The sequence below is a fragment of the Colias croceus genome, chromosome 6, assembly GCF_905220415.1.
Source record: "Colias croceus chromosome 6, ilColCroc2.1".
Lineage (NCBI taxonomy): Eukaryota > Metazoa > Arthropoda > Insecta > Lepidoptera > Pieridae > Colias > Colias croceus.
Window position 1 is genome coordinate 11,812,264 of NC_059542.1, and position 20,127 is coordinate 11,832,390.

Consider the following 20,127-nt stretch of genomic DNA (forward strand, 5'->3'; position numbering starts at 1 on the left):
TATCTCCATACCAAATTTCATGCAAATTGGTTCTGTAGTTTAGGCGTGATTGAGTAACAGACAGACAGACAAAGTTACTTTCGCATTTAAAATATTAGTATGGATTGCTATGCAAATTTTATGCGCCTTCCAAAAATTACATCATTGTTAGACACAAATTTGCTAACATCTTTCAACCAGGCGATACAAAATTTGTACTTCAGTTTTGATGATGATTTACTGCCGTTATTTTTCTTACTAACTAACTGTGAAAATGGTGTGTTATTAAATAAGATATTTCAATAAGAGACTATTGGTCACTAAGTTCTTTCTTATTCTTCTTTTAATTTACGGCATTTAAAGTTAGTACCTATTGCAATCGTACAGCATTTTGGAGTCAAATTGAGAATCCTTCAAATTTTATCAATTCAAATTAAATTTGATGCGTCTGTATAGATGCGATATAATATGATAATATGAAGATGTTATTTTGGCCACCTTTCACCGTAAAACTACGCTAGAGCAAAAACTTCCACCACGCGATTGTGTAAGCATTGTCGAATTACATTTAATGTGTATGGTAAATACGTAATTTGCTTAATTCAATACATTATGAATGTGCATGTTTAATATTTTTTCATATTCCGTGTCTTTGCGTCTTGGTACTAACTATATACTTACTATAATTATCGTATCTTTTTAATGATCATAATTACATGTATTCCGCTTATGTAATTATTATGGTATCAATTCTGTTTCTTTTTAAAATAATTATCTAATTAGTTTAGGTAATAATCATTAGAAATTCGTTTAAAGGCGCGGGTATAGGTTTAACGACGATTATAGAATTTTATTTAAAAAAGTTCCCCTGTTATCTAACTATTAGCACAGACAATAGGTATAACACTAAGTATATTAGTAAATAATTCTAATAGGTAACATAATATTTTATCGATAGTTTGAATGCATGCATGTGAAGTTAATTATTTTAAGATTATTTGAATATCTACAACTCAAGTTACGATTGATTGCGAGATAGAAATAAAACAACTTAATAATAATTTATTGGTTTATTTTAATTTACAAACGAGTCTCCCACGTCATAAATATTTAAATTAGAAAATAATGAAATAACAATAATTAATTAATTATTAAGAAAATGAAAAAGAAAATCAAAGATGCAGTTAAAAGCTGTTACAGGATCACAGTATAAATAAAAAATGCATTTTAGCTAAATTAAGGTAACGTTGCAACAAATCCAACTATGAAATTATTAAGCACGAAAGTGTTAGTTTGTAAAAAAATTCGGTGGGTAAAGAAATATACAGTAAAGCACGTTTAGTCATTTTCAATAGATGTATTAGTTCGATTCCTTTTTATTTCTACATACATAGGAACATAAGTTGACCGTTGAAAACTGATCGACGTTTCAAGCCTTTTCTTCCTGTATTTTTCTGAATTCTCATTAAACAATATGTTTAATGTTTTGCGTTTCATACTCCTGTAGTGTCCGTTTATTGTTGGTACGTAAGTGTCTTCTTCTTTTTCAGTTGTTTCTGTAGGTTGAATCTCTGTCGTGGTATCTGTATAGAATTCCGTGACTGGTGCGTCTGTTGTTGTTTGTAAAACATTCTTTAGTTTAATAACTAGCATTTTGGAATCCTCATTATCATCTATTAGCTGTGTACTATCGTTGTCAGATTCGGTGTATGCTTTTGTGTAATCTTCGCCATTTCTCGTTTCTATATCTGATTCACTCATCATACTTATGTCTGATTTCCGCATATTCAAATTCAAATATTCGTCTGGCACTTTAGCATCTTCGGGACTAAATTTGAAAATTTCTGGGGGATTAGTTACATATGATTCTGTAGATGAATACGTTGAATCAAACTGTGGTATTGTAGGTGTTGTATATTGGTAAACAGGAGGAGGAGGAGTGTATTCAACCGGTATTACGCCCGAACTTCCTGCGTGATAATCTTCAACAAAAGATGTATTTAAAACAGGCAGTTGTACGTCGTATAAATTGTGGTCATAATATGGTTCGTATGGTATTTGGGGAGTCGTAGTTGTGCTTGTACTTGTACTTGTATATATGTTTTGCTCATTTGGATATGAAGGGTTTGTTCTTACAGAATATACATTGAAATGCACAACTCTTTGTTGTGGCACTTTTGTAGTCTCAAAATTTGGTGCTTGTGTTGTTGTTAATTCTATATTTCTATTTGCTAAAATTTTGGGTCTTCTAGGCTTGAATGACGTTCTTCTATCCTTTGAATTGTTTGATTTCTTTTTAAACTGAAATTGCGGCCTTGACGTCGTAATATAAATGTGATCTATAGCCGAAGTGCTTTTAGGATCTAAGTCTTCGTATGAACTTGTTGATTTTATAGGATACAAATCGAGCATTACCCCGAATGCTCTTGGTTTATCATATTTGTTCGCATGAATTCCAGTAAAATCAATTGCATCGACATTTTGAGAATCAGACATTTTATTACAAGTAACTCCTAAACATTTTCTTTTGTGTTGAGTTACGGGTCTAAACATTGGTCTGTATTTATTACTTGTCTGGTGTGATGTCAGTAAAGGTGAGAACCTGTAGCCTTCTGCTAGTAAATTTATATCGCCTGGACTATCTGGTTTAAATACAAATAATGGATCCGAAACATGATTAGATTGATATTCAACTTTCCTAGACCCTTGTGCTTCATAACTAATATTATCTTGGTGTGTAGATTTCTTCTTTTCAATTGGTGCAACATAAACACCAGAAAATGCTATTTGAGCGGTTGACGGTTCGCTGACATCCCCAAACTTGGCATTTAAAGTTTTTTCAAGATACTTTATGACTTGATTAAGATTTTTTAATCTTTGAGCGTTGCGGTAACTTTCCACCCAACTCCTGGAATTAAAATTCTTACTGAACGGTGTCGGGTTAGGACTTCTGTATTCGTACGAAAATGGTTTAGGTGTTGTTTTTCGTACTGATTTGTACATTGTTTGTGATCTTGTAATTTGGCTAAGGGTTTGAGAGCGTTGCTTCTTCCTCATAATGGTCGCAGGAACAGAGGTTTCTGCTGTTGGATCTATATAACTATTTTCTTGCAAAGCATTAACAAGTAATGGCATTCTCTCAAAGTAATCTTGATCAAAGCCGAAATAGCTCCTATCAAGTCTGTCAGCAATTGGTTGATCTTTAACAAGCTTATATTTAGACTTGAGATTTTGTACTGCATTAGATTCTACTATAATCAGATTCTCGTAGATAAGTAGAACTATCTGAAACAATGTTATTTCAATTATTATAAAAACTTCGCAAATAAAACATTATTTGAATTTTTTTGAGATTGAATAATTGCGTTATCGATGTGTATTCGCAATATAATTTTTGAATTATTTAGGAAAATTACTTCTGTACCTATATACTTTATTAACATATAAACAGCATAAGAAGGAAAATAGTAGCTTTTTACAAGTGAAAAAAAAAATCTACATAATTATTAGTTTCGGAGATGACTTGGTACGTGCAAACGAACCTAAGATCTCAGATTTGAACGCTTATGTAGTGCGGAACATTTGTCAAGTTTGTGTTTTGTGTGTTAAAACTTATATTAATTTTTCATGATAATAAATTACTAACCTCACAAAATAGCTTCGCAGTTAGTATATTATGTACAGTGATGTTTCTTTGCAATACATGATAATACAAAGGTTACAGAAATAAAAATCCAGATGTAATTGAAAACAAAATTTATTTCTTCAATAAAAAGGTTAATACAAATCATAATACATAATAAATATCTTATAAATAAAGTTAATCAAAGGTGTAATTGTTTATATTATTGTCATCTTCTAAATTATCATTTATGTTCCAGTCGTTCCTCTGAATTTCTAAATATGTTGGTCGATTTTGGGACATAATGGAATCTGTTAAATTTTTTGCATGCTCTTCTATCTTAACCAATTCCCATTGATACATTTCAGAACTCTCCGCAGTTCTGTTACGAGCCCTTAGATTAGCCGTATCGTTTTTAAATGTTCTGAGTACTTGTTCCAAATTTCTAATTGTATTTTCTTCGTCAGAGTCCTCATCTGAAGATTTTTCCATTTCTTCTTCCAATGTGCTATCTTCTATATGATAATCATTATTTGCTTTATTGTTACCAGAACCTTTGGGTAAATTTTCTTGTTGGGAATTTTGAACTGTATCTGCTATGGTATAGACTGTGTTACTAAGTGGTATTGTTCTATTTGTAATCGTTTTGAGCACAATGGAATCATTCTCTAGTATTTTGTTTATATTTGTACCAGTCACATTCTCTGTTAGTTTATTTAAAGCATGTGTTATAGTAGCTACTATATTATTATTTACTTTTCGAGGTGAACTGAAACTACTATTAGTTGCAGTTGTTATAGTTTGTTTTGATTCCTCGAATTCTGACTGTGTATTTTTTGTTTTTGCAATCACCGATATATTACTGTTTTTATTTGATCTTCCTGAAAACATTTTGACTAATTCTAAGCTATTCGCGTCTAAAATATCAAATAAATTTGCAATATTCGTTGTTGTTTCCCCGTTACCTTTTCTATTATCATTCAGGATAGGTCTAAAGTTAGGCAAAACTCTAAAACTGTTATCATCCAATTTGTTTCTGTCAAAAATATAACGAGCTATTGATTTCACAGTTGGTTTTATATCAGTATGATTTAAGGGCTTATTAGTAGTATTACTTATTGGTAATACATTATCTAAATTGTAATAGCTTTGTAGCTTTTCTTTTCCATAATACGTACTATTTTTTACTACTTGTGGTTTATGATTTTTTGGCTTTATCAATTGAATAATGTTATTTAAATTGGATTCACGCTTAGCATTACTGTTAATTATTTCTTCAGATGATGATGGTTCATAAGATTTTTCGATAGTTGTTTCGTGTTTGGTTATTATCTTTTGAACTGGTGGAGTGGTAGTAATATCTGAATTACTATTTCTTGGTATTAAATTTCTCTTCTCCGTAAACGGTGTAACAAGGCCAACGGTGTATGATTCAGTTACATGTTTAACTTCTTTAAGAGAACAAGGTTTTATTTCTGTATTATTGTTCATAAAATCTGGCAACATACTTTGAAGGCTAGATATAATTTTCCGCAACAGTTCACCCATTTTCGTGGAACAGTTACAATTCATTCGTGTCTTCTTTTGAGGAACTGGCTTCGCGACCGTATACGGTTTAGTTTTTTTTAAATTAGGTATAGGTGTGGTACCTTCATTCAAAAGTGGTTTCTCATAAGCACTATAATCTCTTTTCATTAGCGATTGTGTTGATCCAGTCACTTTTTCACTGATCATTTTATCCACGTAATTCATTATACGCTTATAATCTCTGATCTTTCTTATCTTCGTGTAATAATCGACGTTTCGTGTCGGGCTTTTGAAATAAATTACTGGTGATGTTTTATATTCAATCGCGTATACTCTTGAAGGCATTTTCATCCAGTTCCTTGAATCAGCAAAGATGTTTCTGGAATATTCTGTCGTTTCATAATTAGGACTTGAAGTGTCGTCTATGAACTGATCGTAATATTTGTTCCTTTTGAAAGTTTTTAGCAGAATGGGGAGAAGTTCGATAGTGCTGTGGTCAAAGTTTAATTTTGCTTTGTTTAATGCTGATGTATCGAAAGGTATGTCTATTGTTTCGTTCATCAAGCCAAGCCAATTAGATTTGTATGAATTCGTGTTACTTAGCGTGGTATATTCGTAGATGAGAACGATGCACTGAAAATAAAAGATTCATTAGTTAGTTTTACAGTCATGTATAAGTAGGTCATGAATTTTTTAATAATGTATTTTTTTAGTTATAAAATATCTATACATTCCCACATTTAAGCAATTGTTAAGGAAAACATGAATGCATTGAAGCGAGATATTTATTTTATTGCAATTCAACATTATTAAAAATTATAGTAATACAATTAATAATAAACTTACCGTTTCAATAAATGATTAAACCAAACAAGTAGCGAGAAATAAACAGTTTTTAGAGATAAACACACACACATAGTTAGTTTACAAAAAGAGTACTAATTACAACATAATAATCTCATCAATAATTATCAACTAAAAATTTACTTAGTATAAATTTCAATAGACAGTACATAGAAGAAAGTAATTGGCATTTAAATTACTTAATAACCCTTTATATATTTTATTAACGTTAAAGAAAAACACTGAAAAACAAATAAGTAAATCTTTAAAATCTAGCCTCTAGTCAGATAAAAAAAATTAAATAAGCTATCTTCTTAACAGTAATTACTGTTTTAAAATATGCCTAGAGTTAATTTCATACTAGAAAAAAATAAAATTAATATTAATAAATGTACACGTAATATATTATAAAAAATTCACAGTTTTATTATGTAACTATGTACTTTAGAAATCTCATTCAAAGATTATAGAGTGAAATTTTTCGTTAAGTGCACACTAATTTTTGTTTCAAATCGCTTTCAGATTTGAGGAAAGCAAAACTATTAAGAATATTATATACTTAAGAATATTGCATCTTTTTACATATAATTTATTCTATCACGGAAATACGCCTGGACCAATTTGGATAAAATTTTATGTTCGGATCTCTTTGTCACAAAGATCATATTTCTTTATACATAAATAGATAGATAGATAAATAGATAGATAAACCGCAAAATAAGTAGGCATGTTAGTTTGTTTAGATAGAGGGATACAACAACTTTACTGAAACGGTTTGAAAAACTTTGTTGTTGTTTAAAATACTTTCTTTGAGGAATGTCATTGTTGTTAGCATCACAAGAATTTATTTTACATTGTTGCAGTTAAATAATTTTCTTTAAATGTAAAAGATATAATATTTTTAAGAGCTCTTTCGTAAATTACACTGGGATAAAATTCAGCCTACAATAGATTTTCGATGATATTAAGATTTGCTAAAATGCAACATTTTTGAAGTTATACTACTTTTGGCGCGATGGAGGATGGACAAAATATGATGAGAGTGAATTTTTACGATGCGCGCACACCGACAAGTAAAAACAGCATGAAGTTAGTTCTAGGTGGTATGAAAATTGATAATTATGTACAAGTTGTATATTCTAGTATTTTTTTCTATACGCCAAAGAAGTATAACTTCTAACGCGTGTACATAATGTACACACTCTTTTTTTGTTTTGTGTATCTGTATGTAACACGTAAACAAAGATGTATCGATTTCACTGTGGTTAATTAATCTTATTTATTTACATCTACATTTTTATAAAATATTATGTTTGTTAGATATTTAGTCTCCAATTTAACCAATATCGTTGCTTAGAATTATTTATCCACAACTAGCTTTCCACCCGCGGCATCGCCCGCGCAGTCAAAGAAAAACCCGCATCGTTCCCGTTCCCGTGGGATTTCCGGGACCTATCCTATGTCCTTTCTCGGGTATCAAAATATCTCTATACCAAATTTCATGCAAATTGGTTCAGTAGTTAAGGCGTGATTGAGTAACAGACAGACAGACAGAGTTACTTTCGCATTTATAATATTAGATAGGTTATGTAGAGTTTTAAAATGTTCCATATATAAACGATTTATTATCTCTTGATATATAAACCAAAGTTAACACCTTATATGGCATCATTTCAAAAGTTATAAAACTGAACGCGTCTCCATTGATACGGAAGAATGATTGTAAAATCAAGCAAGTACGACAAATATTTAATTAACGACAATTTAATACAGATGCAGTTTAATTTAATGCAGTGAATACAAACATAAAACTATGGAGAGGAACCAATCTATTTTAATTTTATTTTTTCCTAAGTGTAGTGTAACTAACTATGATTTCAACATAAATCAATAATTAAAATAATTTTTAAACCGCGATTGGTACGAATATTAAAAATATTATATTAAAAGTTTTCACAAATATGTAAAGAATCATAACATGAGCATAGTTTGTTTTTATACAAATAAATTAATCAAAAATAACTTCTCAGATGATTGAGCAATGAAATTTAAAATTACATAGTTAATAGGATATTGACTTATATTACGAATTTTCTTTCTGATTTAGATTATAAAAATTATTTAAGCACATCACTACGTACTATCGTAATTACTAGAAAAACACATAAATAGCACTAGAAGTTTCACCCAACAAATCTACACAACTAATCACATATAACACACAAAAACACTTATTACTTACAATGACTACAGTAACCGTAATAGCAGTCGATATGGCTGCACAGAGGCATCCTTGCCGCATCTGCCGTTTCCTTGACAACTTGAGAAATTCCTCTGTCCTTGCATCTATCGTCCTGTACAAACCGAATTGCTTACTTGAGCTGCTCTCACTCGACATTGTCACATCACTAGTCAATAAAAAAAAATGTTATGACCGACGCTTGCGTCCGCGCTGAAAAATGTGAATTCTTTGTGAGTGTCCACGACAGTGTGTTTTCCTTTGAGATTGTTGATGTATAGTGTTGTGGTGGTCGCTTTCATTATATCGATGTTTTGACCAAGGTTAGTATGCAATATTAATTCGTGTATGTTTCAGCTTACTTTGATTGACGAAATAAAATACAGCACTGCAATAGTGGTTTTAAACATGATAACAAAATAAATAATATTGCAAGACTAATTTTTAGTGTAACTAATGAACGACTTTCTAAAGATCTGCTGCTGTTATTGCTATATATATGCTGTAATATTGTTAATAATATTTATATTAAAAAAGCAAAACATTGCAGAGCCTACATTATAAACATGAATTTTTTTTTGATTGCACCTAATCACCTAGAAAACTTATTTTGTAAAAAATTAAGTTAAAATATGTGATACACTTTCACACATAGTAGGTGTTGTATAATGGCTTCATTCTATGATATGAGACTATAAATATATTTTATACTTGTTTTAATACTGGCTTCTTTAAAAATTATTTAAAATACTCAATTTCTGTAACAATTAGGGACCACCAGTTCAGTATCAGGTGATCCGACTTCAAGTCATTGAGGTCGATAAATTGATTGGTATACTTCTATTACAACAACGATTCATCGACATTCACACATAACGGGCACATCACTATCGCTAAGCGCAGAGCAGTGGAGCGTGCTACGACGAACATTGTTCACTCCTAATCCCGCACACTAAGACAAGTGAAACGGTTTTTATGTATATTTTATTCGACATTACGTGAGTTAAAATTGTTTCCTAAATTGCTGGCTTGTAATTCGTGAATTTATACTTTCATAATCACTTCCAGGTTCGCGTGAGATGGTTGCTACATTTTGGACACGAATAACTTAAATTTTCAAAACTAAACTATTTAAATATGCTTTCTATTCTTTGAGTTATGTGTAATTTTGAGTGTAATGGAACTGCGTGTTTACGATTAGTTTAAAATGCATATTCTAAGCCTCATATATTAAGTACAATACTAATTATATGAGGAAAGATTAGGTACACATTTACATATAGAGCACTTTATCGATGAAAGTTGAGCCTGGTAGAGATGGTTTAGTAATAAGGCCGCTATTTGTCTATAATAATATAATGTAGGTACATTATAGACAAATAGCGATATAGGTATGGATGGACATAGGTATGTCTGTTTTTATCAAGTTTTTGTTATTAGTAATGGTGTACAATAAAGCGTTTTCATTCATTCATTCGATTGATTGTATCCTAAAATAATATATAGGCTACATGTTATTGGCGTAAAATAAAGCGTTTTCATTCATTCATTCGATTGATTGTGTCCTAGAATAATTTATAGACTCGTTATGCACGTATTTTGTCAGCAAATCCGCGGGTTGAAACTAGCTTGATTGGATTATAATATGTTTCTGTACATTTTTAAACACGGTGTAATTATTCAACAACAAAAGACAAGCAATTTAACAAGGTCTGTGTGATTTCTCTACTTTAAGAGACAATTCTAATGATATCCAAAGTAGTACTGTAGAGCCATTTATAAGTTATTAGCTTATCGCCCGCGTTTTCGCCCGCTTTGTATAAAACCTTATAAATTGTATACTAAAACCTTCCGCTTGAATCACTCTATCTATTAAAAAAATCGCATCAAAATCCGTTGCGTAGTTTTAAAGATTTAAGTTTACAAATGGACATAGGGACAGAGAAAGCGACTTTGTTTTATACTATATGTAATATTACACAATCATAGTATATACATGTATGTGTATACTATGTGTAATAAAAAAAAATAACTGTGTGTCACTGGCAAATATTGCAGATTTATTTTGCTTTAATAATATATCTGCATTCTTAACTATCCTATATACATTTCCATTGTTTTTTTTTTATTGTGGTAAGTATAGGTATACCATAATATGGTTATTTATGGATAATAGAGTCAAGGACATAATGGACAGAGGTCTAGCTATTTTGAAAAAGAGCGTAAGAAAAGTGTGATGCAGCATAAAATCGGGTTACTTTTCAAAATAATGAAAAAGAGATTTTTATTTAACTCATAATGTATTATTAAACAGAAATTAACATAAATATATCGTTAGATTATGAAATGTGGTTTGCGAATTAATTACTAAGTACCTTCACTTTCCATTGATTTCGCCATGAATAATGGAATAATATAGTTATTAGTTACTAGTAAATTTTATGTTCATAAATAAATAAATAAATATTTCGGGACAATTTTCACACACGGCACGATCTGATCCCATGCTTTCGCTTGTGTTATTCAAACTGTCGTCGTATTGTACTCGGCCTACGTACGCAGTATATTGGAATACAACGCAATAATATGGAGCCCTCACGAAAAGAAATACACACTACTGCTCGAGAGGGTTCAAAGAAAGTTTGCTCGTTATTTGTATTTAAAACTTTACGGATATTATCCTTACATGTATCCATCTCTTTTTGTAATAGGCATGGTTGGCTTAAATACACTTGAATTGAGACGAAAACTTGCTCTCATAATTCACTATTACTTATTATTAAATAATCGCGTCGACAATCCTGTCGCTTTGGGTATGTGCGGGTTGTGGGCGCCGCCTCCCGGCGTGTCGCTGCGCCGCCGGCCGCTGTTCGCGGAGGCCTGTGTGCGGACGCAGGCGGCCGGCACCGCTCCGACACACTCGGCCCTTCATCTGTTAAATCGTGTGCTGGCCTCCGATGCCACAATTGACATTTTTGCTAGTAGTATAAATACTGTCCTAGACCTCTGTATCAGGTACTTGGATGCACATTGAATGTTACTCCATTTTGTTTGTATTTTTGTTAACATATTGTTACTAAATTCTATGTATGCTTTGGTATTATTACTGTAAGTACAAAGAATGATTCTGTGTCAATAAATAAATAAATAAAAAAACCAGATGACTGATAAACATACATATATAATTTTAAATAAATACTTTTATAGATAATTAACACCCAGACTCAGAGCGAACATCCATGTTCAACACACAAATATTTGCCCCGGGCGGGAATCGAACCCGCGACCAGTGGCTTGGAAGGCAGGGTCACTACCAACCAAGCCAACCGGCCAGTCAATGAGAATGTTTTTCATATTGATAGATAGGGAGGCGAAGAGGGGAATTTTCTGCAATACTCGAGCGTGGCAGTTTAAGATATGAGAGATACCTTAGACCTAATAGAACAACCTTATTAACTATTTAGCTCTTTAAGTAGTGACGCGCGCCCAGGATAGACGATCAGATTAGTAAAAAAAAATCGATAGTCTGAAATACTCGAGCGCGTCAGATTAAGATATTGGGGGTTGATTTTAGTGTTTTAAGACTAAATTTAACTAATCTGACCATAAGTCCTTGACGCCGCCGAGTTATAGGGTCGCGAACTTGTAAAAAAAAAACGTTAATCCGGCATTCTCGAGCGCGATTGTTTTTATTTTTATTTTGAAGAATATAATCTAAAACTTACTAAAAATACAAAATCTGCCGATTTCCGCATGACCGGAAGTCTGGAGGAGCCATTTCATCTTCCGAAAAACGCGTTGCAGCATATAAGTCGCGAACTTTACTTTTTCCAAAAAAAAAGTTTAAATAAACAAAAAAGGTAATTTTATTTTACAAAAAAAGGTCTCTTTTCATTTTTGTCCAAAGTTAAAACTTTTTTTACTTGAAGCATCGTAAAAAGTCAAACTCCCGGTTTTTTGTGTATATCTCGAAAACTGAGGGAGTTAAGAAAAATTTATATGAAATAACGATGATTAAAAAAAAGAAACCCACAAACCTTTTTCGGTCAGATTAAGAGAACCCACCAACATTTTTGTCAGATTAAGAAAATATGCTTTCAGGATACCGAGATAAACCTCCCCTATGAAAATCTGACGCGCTCGAGTATTTCAAAAGGACTCTTTTTTTCTGCATTTTCAAAAATTCATCATAACTTATCGTCATGTCGTAATCGTCAGTTTTTTTAAGGGGAGCTTCCTTGGGGCCTACTTAACACCCCTTCCGAAAATCTGACGCGCTCGAGTAAATTTTTTTTTTGTGCATTTTTGACGAATTTTTATGCCTAGCCCCACCACGCAAACCGGCAGATTAGTATACCGTTGTTATCAGAGGGACTTGGGGCATACGTAGTATGAATATCTGACGCGCTCGAGAATGCCCAAGTAACTGTTTTTTTTTACATTTTTGAAAATCCGTACACGCCAAACCCACCGCTAAAATGGTTTTTACCATAGAAGCTTTTCTTTTCGAAATTATTTTCTCTTTCGATTTTGATAAGTCTCGACGACGCCGTTGAATTACGTCATTTAGCTACCTCGCCTCCCTATCTATGAGAATGTTTTCAATGTTGTGTTTTAAAGCTTGCATTTTATTTTATTTAATCAAAAATAGTTGCAAATACCCCTGTAATACTAGTACTAGTGTAATAATAGAGTTTTTTATTTCTTATCCTACTAATATTATAAATAATTATTATAATTCTGGAGTGGGAGTCGAGCATGCTTCGGCACGAATTGGGCCACGCTCGCACCGGGGAAGGTACCACACCCTCACAGAATATCGGCGCCATAATGACAGTTTACTGTCGCGTTCCGTACGGTGAGTGAGGGGTCCGGAGGCCCACATCCCTTCCCATCCCCTACCCATCCTCTCCTTCCCTATCCTCATTCCCTCCCATCCTCGCCCCTTCTCCCTAAATCCTTCCAAATCCCTTTGAGGATAGCAACACATCCACTTCCCAGTGGAGTGGATGCTTATGGGCGGCGTGTATCGCTTAACACCAGGCGACGCGTCTGCTCGGTTGCTATCCTATAGCATAAAAAAAAATGCGAAAGTTTGTGAGGATGTGTGTGTGTGTGTTTGTTACTCTTTCACGCAAATTCTACTGAACCGATAACAATGAAATTTAGCACACATATAGAGGGTAACTTGGATTAACACATAGGATAGGTTTTATCCCGGAAATCCCACGGGAACGGGAACGGGTTTTCCTTAAACGCGGGAGAAGCCGCGGGTGAAAATCTAGTCTTCTATAAAAAATTAATATAATATTAGTTCAGATAGCCTTTATTTTAAATCGCCTATCGACTAATGTATAACTTTAGATACAATAATTCTGGATTAATCAAAGTTGAACTTTATAGAAATAACCTCAACATTCCTAACTATCTTTTGACTACATTTCAACTAAAGCCGTCCAGCAGTTTTTGCACTGTTCACACAAACAAAAACTTACATGTGTAATGTCAGTAGGATCGTGGCTTTCCTAGTTTCTATTATAAATATATTCGGCAAAAAAGCAGACGTTTATTACCTAATGAAACTGATTGATAAGTATAAAATTCAGTAACGGTCTGTGCGTCTGTTAATAGCAGTGGACAAACAGTATTGTAATTGTTACAAGAAATAAAAGGAACAAGCAATTACAATACAATACAATACAAAAAAATACTGTTAACTACATCTGACAAGAATTAATGTAAATATGAACAAGTTAGGTATACGAAATATAAAGAAAAACGAACTGAATACTGGTGAAAACCACAGTTAATGGAATCTAATATTTTATTTTCGATTTCTTATCCATCTTGAGGTAAAGTAACGATATACTGAAAAACGTAAGACCTTTTTTTTCATTACTGCGCCATAGCAAAAGTTACAGATTTTAAAATATCTATAGGGGAATAATAAAACACATTGTATAAATTCATTTTTTTTATTAAAAATATTTTCTTATCTTAACATAGGATTAGTTGGCAGTGTCGTTATAATTTCGTTTTGAGTATTAATTTTATAATTATTATTTACTTAGATATATACATAACAATTATTGACCATACAGAGACGGTTTTAAAAATTCTATTTGAACTAGAATTAAAAAACGTGTACTTTCAAAATGTGATAAAATAATGTTATTGTACATTCGATTATACCTAATTTATCTTTAGCAGGTACGTATTGGATTTTAGTACGACAAATACATATTTTTTTCAGCCTTAGCTTAATTTAAATTTTGCGATTTTCTTACATTTTGGTATCACAATAATATGGCAACTTATTTAGGCTTAGAATACGAATGGAACGCGTGGTTTGTCGTAGAAATATCCTTCGTCTGGTACAAATGGTGGTCTAGTAGTGAAAGGTGCTTGAGTGGTCGTGTATATGGGACGTCTAGTTGTAGGGGGAGTTATATAAACTTGAGTAGAGGGAGGAATGTACGGCGGGCGAGTTGGAGTCGGGAACGGTGTGGACGGTTTCGGGTAGCTATAGCCGGTTGTTTGCTGAGTTGGTGGTGGTGGCGGTCTGGTAGGAGGAGGCGTTGGTCTGGTAGGAGGAGGTGTTGGTCTGGTAGGAGGAGGTGTCGGCCTGGTGGGAGGAGGTGTCGGTCTCGTAGCAGGAGGTGTTGGTCTGGTAGGAGGTGGTGTCGGCCTGGTGGGAGGAGGTGTTGGTCTGGTTGGCGGTTGTGTAGGTAAAGTAAATGTTACTTTTGGTGTTGGATAATCGTAACCTGTGGTTTTGAAATTTTCAATAATAGTGGAGTAAGTAGGTGGTCTTGTGGGTGGTCGATAGGTAGGCTGCGTCGGTGGTGGTGGCGGTCTGGTAGGAGGAGGAGTTGGTGGTGGTGGCGGCCTGGTAGGAGGAGGAGTCGGTGGGGGTGGCGGCCTGGTAGGAGGAGGAGTCGGTGGGGGTGGTCTGGTTTGTGGTGGTAGATAAGTGGAAGGAGGTCTAGTTGGTGGTGGTGGTGGCCGCGTTGGCGGAGGTGTTGGTGGTGGCGGTGGTCTTGTTGGTGGTAAGTAAGTTGACGGAGGTCTGTAGGGAGGCGGGGTTGGGGGTGGTGGTGGCCTAGTAGGGGGTGGTGTCGGTGGTGGGGGTGGTCTTGTTGGAGGTAGATAGGTTGAAGGTGGTCGAGTGGGTGGTGGTGGTGGCCTAGTAGGGGGTGGAGTTGGTGGTGGCGGTGGCCTAGTGGGTGGTGGCGTCTGTCGAGTGGGGAAAGTAAATGGAATAGTAGGTTTTGGATAATCGTAGCCGGTTGTAGGTTTCTGGGTTGTTGTTGATGGTGGTAGGTATGTTACTGGACGTGGTGTGGTAGGTGGTGGTGGCGGCCGAGTGGGAGGCTGTCTTGTTGTGGGTGGTAGGTAAGTCACTGGACGAGGTGTCGTAGGAGGTGGTGGCGGCCGAGTGGGAGGCTGTCTCGTTGTAGGTGGTAAGTAAGTTACTGGCCTAGGCGTGGTGGGTGGTGGTGGTGGCCGAGTGGGAGGCTGTCTTGTTGTAGGTGGTAAGTAAGTCACTGGACGTAGTGTGGTTGGTGGTGGTGGTGGTCTCGTTGGTACGGTAAATGGTATTTTGGGAGTAGGGTAATCATATCCAGTTGTTGCTTGCGGGAATCGTGGAGGTTGTGGAGGGAAGCGTGGTGGTGGCGGTATCCTTGGAGGCTGCGGCGGTGGCGGGGGTGGTAGCCGTGGAGGTTGTGGAGGTGGTGGCGGAATCCTTGGAGGTTGTGGTGGAGGTGGAGGTGGTAACCGCGGCGGCTGAGGTGGTGGTGGTGGTGGTAACCTTGGAGGTTGCGGTGGTGGGATTCTAGGGGGCTGATATGGTGGAAACCGTGGTGGCTGCGGTTGTGGTGGTAGCGGGAACGGTACGGACGGACGTTCATATACGTATCCTGTTGTTTCAGTTATTGGTGGTCGAGTAGGCGGCGGAGGTGGTGGCCGAGTGGGTGGTGGTGGTGGTGGCCGAGTAGGTGGTGGTGGTGGTGGCCTGGTAGGTGGAGGAGGTGGTGGCACCGTCGACGGCGGTGGAGGGAATGGTATCTTCGGCTTCGGATAGAAGTAACCATCCTCATCTAGGTTAGCGGCTATAGGCTCGCCAAGCACCGCATAATTCTGACTAGGGTTTGGTATCGCGCGCGGCTGCCGCTCCGCGCAGGTGTGGTACACCGACAGCAGTACCACCGCTATGTGCAGTGATAGCCTCTGGAAAGAGAAAAGAAATGGTTAATAGAGCTAAAAGTATACATTTAAATTGTCAACTAATATTAATAAGGCATAGCTTAATTTGTTATAGAGTAGAAGAACAACAGACGCCGCATGGATTAAAAACTGTTGCCTTTAAAACCGAACATGCCATTTAATGCACATTAACATGATAAGAATTAGTATCTTTTAATATATTTATTTTTTTATCTTGATATTTGATTAACAGCCTCTCTTGTTTGTGTTAACAAAAATATTGATGTTTCATTGATTTAATCTGTTTAAATGAAGGCTAACGTTTTGCATATTCGACAAACCAAACCAATGTTTACAAGAAGTTAAAAATTCAAATAACTTGAACTAAAGTCAAGGATATTTTGCAAACATGTTAGACCATTCAGCTTTCTGACCTGCAGGTTAAGTTTGTATTTATGTGAGTATGTTGAAGTTTTGATTGATATGCCTAGGTTATTAATGGTATGCGTCAATTTGTATTGGCAAATGGCTTCCTCTATAGATAGTTCATAATATCAACATTCAATAATATGATAAACTTGGAATTTGTATAGCCTGTAAGTATATTTAGGAACATTCAGTAACTTAAATACCTTAAATAATTTGAATTTCAACTTTATCTTTAATATCAAAATAAAAAAATAGATTAGTATGTTCCCTTTCCCCTCCAGAATAATGTTTCTAAAATTTTTACGCCTTAAATAACTTAGATAGCAATTTTATCGGATGTAATATTTTCATGTCAAAAAATTACAAATAACATAGTGGGTGAAATAGATTTGTCCAAGATTTGTCATTTACTCGCAATTTTATACCTATATTGACGAAATTAGACGTATATTTAAAAAAAATCCAAAAATATTAATTACCCTTCGTTATTTTTCTCCATTGTAATTCAATCCACGTGTAACAGAAGTATATTTACTATGCTAATTAATAAATTATTTATCTCATTTATCGACTAGTTTATATGACTACTAACGTTATTAGTAATTTATATTTTGCGCTCTATTATCTTTATGACGTCGTCAAAAAGGAAACCATTGCAATAATTTTATGAAAATAAATTATCTAAACAATTGTTATGTTTCTTTATAGATTTTCTAATATAGATATAGATTGTAAAACTGACATGATTAAAAAGAACAACTATGGAGTTTCTTGCCGGTTCTTCTCCGTAGATACTGCTTTCCGAATCGGTGGTAAATGTTAAAAATACCTATGTAATGACGTTTCAAAAGTGCTTCTAGAAGAAGTCTAATTGAATAAATAAAGGTTGAGTTTGATTTTACTAACACTAAAGTTTTTGAAAGATGTAGCAACTGCATATTTTATTACCTAATATTAACCTTTCAAAAATTCTTCAATTGACTTTTTAAAATGTTATTTTTCCTCATAATGTTAATGTATTCCATAATGTCGTTTGTCTTCTTAGATTGTATGATCTTTAATTTAGTAATATTAGGTTTGTTAATAATTTTAATATTATAGGTATCTTCATCGTGCTTGTAGCAGAAAGAGCTTTATGGAGATCGTTTGAGATTTGTATTCGATTCAAATTCAAAATTCAAATTCAAAATTCAAATTGCTTTATTTGCAGAATGTAGAATACAGATGTTTGTAGATACAGATAATATAAATCCTTAAACATTCTGCTCGTAGTTGAGCGTGCAAATATATTATAAACTACATTATACAATATTATATACCACAGCACTTATAGATACACTTATATAAAAAAATATATTATTAATTTATGTCCAGATATGATATCCATTATTTTTAAATTTCTATTTTTAATTTGTCAAGTCACTTATATCATAAAATTGCTTTGTAATTAGCCAGTTTATTAACCTCGTCCGGAATATATGTACAGGTAATTCTTTAAAATCGTCTGGTATTTTATTGAATATTGTAATGCTTCTAAAAATTATACTATTTTTCGCAGTATTTATTCTACACGTCGGAAAATAAAGTTTGTTTTGATGTCTGGTCATAATTTGAGTATTAATTTCTCCTTTTTTCGTGTAATACTCGGGGTGCTTTCTTACAAATAAGCATACATCTCTAATATACATACATGTCAATGTTAATATACGAAGCTTAGCAAATATGGGTCTACAGCTGTCTCTTTGTCTCAATCCTACTATGGCCCGTACGCATTTTTTTTGCGCTATAAACACCTTTTGTCTATCACAAGATTGCCCCCATAATATAAGTCCATATGAGAGGATTGATGACACATATGCATGGTAAGCATTGAGGGCGGCCTCCATGGACACTGTGTTCCTGAGTCGTCTTATGACATAAACAAATCGGTTTATCTTGTCACATATGTATTCAATGTGCACATTCCATTTTAAATTTTCGTCCAAATGGATACCCAGAAACTTGTAGCTTTTTACCTGTTCTATGGTTTTGTTTTCATAATCAACTTTTAATTCGATTGGTCGAGTATTTTTAGTGCAAAATTGGATCATTTTAGTTTTGTCAAAGTTGATTTGGAGGTTATTGCTTTTTAACCACCCTACTATATCACATAATGCTTTACCTATTTCTAATTTGTAAGAAGTATTCCTTGCGTTGCCTTTCACAATAAGTGTGGTATCATCAGCGAATAAAACTGTTTTATGTTTGGTTATGTTTGGCAGGTCGTTTATATACATGAGAAATAGAAATGGGCCGAGAATACTGCCCTGTGGCACTCCGGAGCTATTGAACCTTCTACTGGATTTATATATAATTTTATTTTTGTTAACACATTTTACTAGTTCGACATATTGCTCCCTTTCTCTGAGATAGTTTTCAATCCATTCATTCGCTTTGCCTCTGATCCCATATTTCGCTAGTTTATATAAAAGCAAATTATGGTCTACAAAATCAAACGCTTTACTCATGTCCAGGAATACAGCTGTCGCAGCATTCTTTTCAATAAAGGCTTGAATAACTTCTTTTACTAAGTCAAAACAAGCTAAGGATGTTGAACTGTTTTTTCTGAAGCCAAATTGTTGTCTAGTTAATAATTTATTCATGTTTACGAAATTTTTTAGTCTTTCTACTACCACCTTCTCAAAGATTTTTGAAAACACAGGTATTAATGATATGGGTCTATAATTCTTTATATCAGAGGGATCCCCTTTTTTATACAAAGGTTTTACTACTGCGATTTTTAGAATAGTAGGGAATATTCCTTGTTCCATAGATAAATTTATCAAGAAAGATAGTGGCCTAGCTATACATTTACTTGATACTTTCAATATCTTTGTACAGATTCCATCGGATCCTACTGCATTTGTATTTTTTAGTGATTGAATTATTTTAGAGACTTCTTCAACGCTAGTTGGGGTCAAAAACATTGAATTTAAATTTTCATAGGTCATTGTTTTTTTAATGTCTGTCATATTGAATTGGAAGTTCGTCTGATTAGTCATGTCAATGAAATAATTATTGAATTGTTCGCAAATGTCATTAATTGAGGAATACACAATATTATTTATTTTAATCTCACCTATTTCTTGTGTATTACTGACTTCATTGATGTTATTTGATATCATTTTCCATAAAGCTTGGCCTTTATTCTTATTTTTGAGTATGTACTTAGCACTTTGTATTCTTTTAGATTTGAAAATACACTTTTTTAATATATGTGTGTACTTCTTGTAATTTTTCC

General features: G+C 33.9%; 2 protein-coding genes across 3 annotated transcripts in view; both read right to left on the minus strand.

Moving 5' to 3' along the window:
* Nucleotides 1–1,165: 1,165 nt before the first annotated feature.
* On the minus strand, nt 1,166–8,462 carry LOC123692517. Its single transcript, XM_045637274.1, has 2 exons — nt 8,214–8,462; nt 1,166–3,264 (listed from the first exon to the last, which is right to left on the minus strand). Exons 1-2 carry the CDS (start codon nt 8,367–8,369, stop codon nt 1,318–1,320), a joined length of 2,103 nt encoding a protein of 700 aa, XP_045493230.1. The 5' UTR covers nt 8,370–8,462; the 3' UTR covers nt 1,166–1,317.
* A 5,709-nt stretch (nt 8,463–14,171) lies between these two features.
* LOC123692687 (basic proline-rich protein-like) overlaps nt 14,172–20,127 on the minus strand; it is a 32,850-nt gene continuing 26,894 nt past the window's right edge. The window contains exons 2-3 of one of the 2 annotated variants that reach the window (XM_045637460.1): nt 15,162–16,442; nt 14,172–15,128 (exon numbers count right to left, since the gene is read on the minus strand). In XM_045637460.1, coding sequence (XP_045493416.1) covers nt 14,535–15,128; nt 15,162–16,442 — 1,875 coding nt within the window. In that variant the 3' untranslated portion in view covers nt 14,172–14,534. Of the gene's footprint in view, nt 16,443–20,127 lie in introns of both variants that reach the window. The other variant, XM_045637459.1, reaches the window with a different exon arrangement.

Coding starts and splice junctions, on each gene's coding strand:
- LOC123692517 (XM_045637274.1), bottom strand. CDS start 8,369: ATGTCGAGTGAGAGCAGCTCAAGTAAGCAATTCGGTTTGTACAGGACG. Junction 3,265..8,213: donor TTACGGTTACTGTAGTCATT/GTAAGTAATAAG, acceptor ACATTGTTTCAG/ATAGTTCTACTTATCTACGA.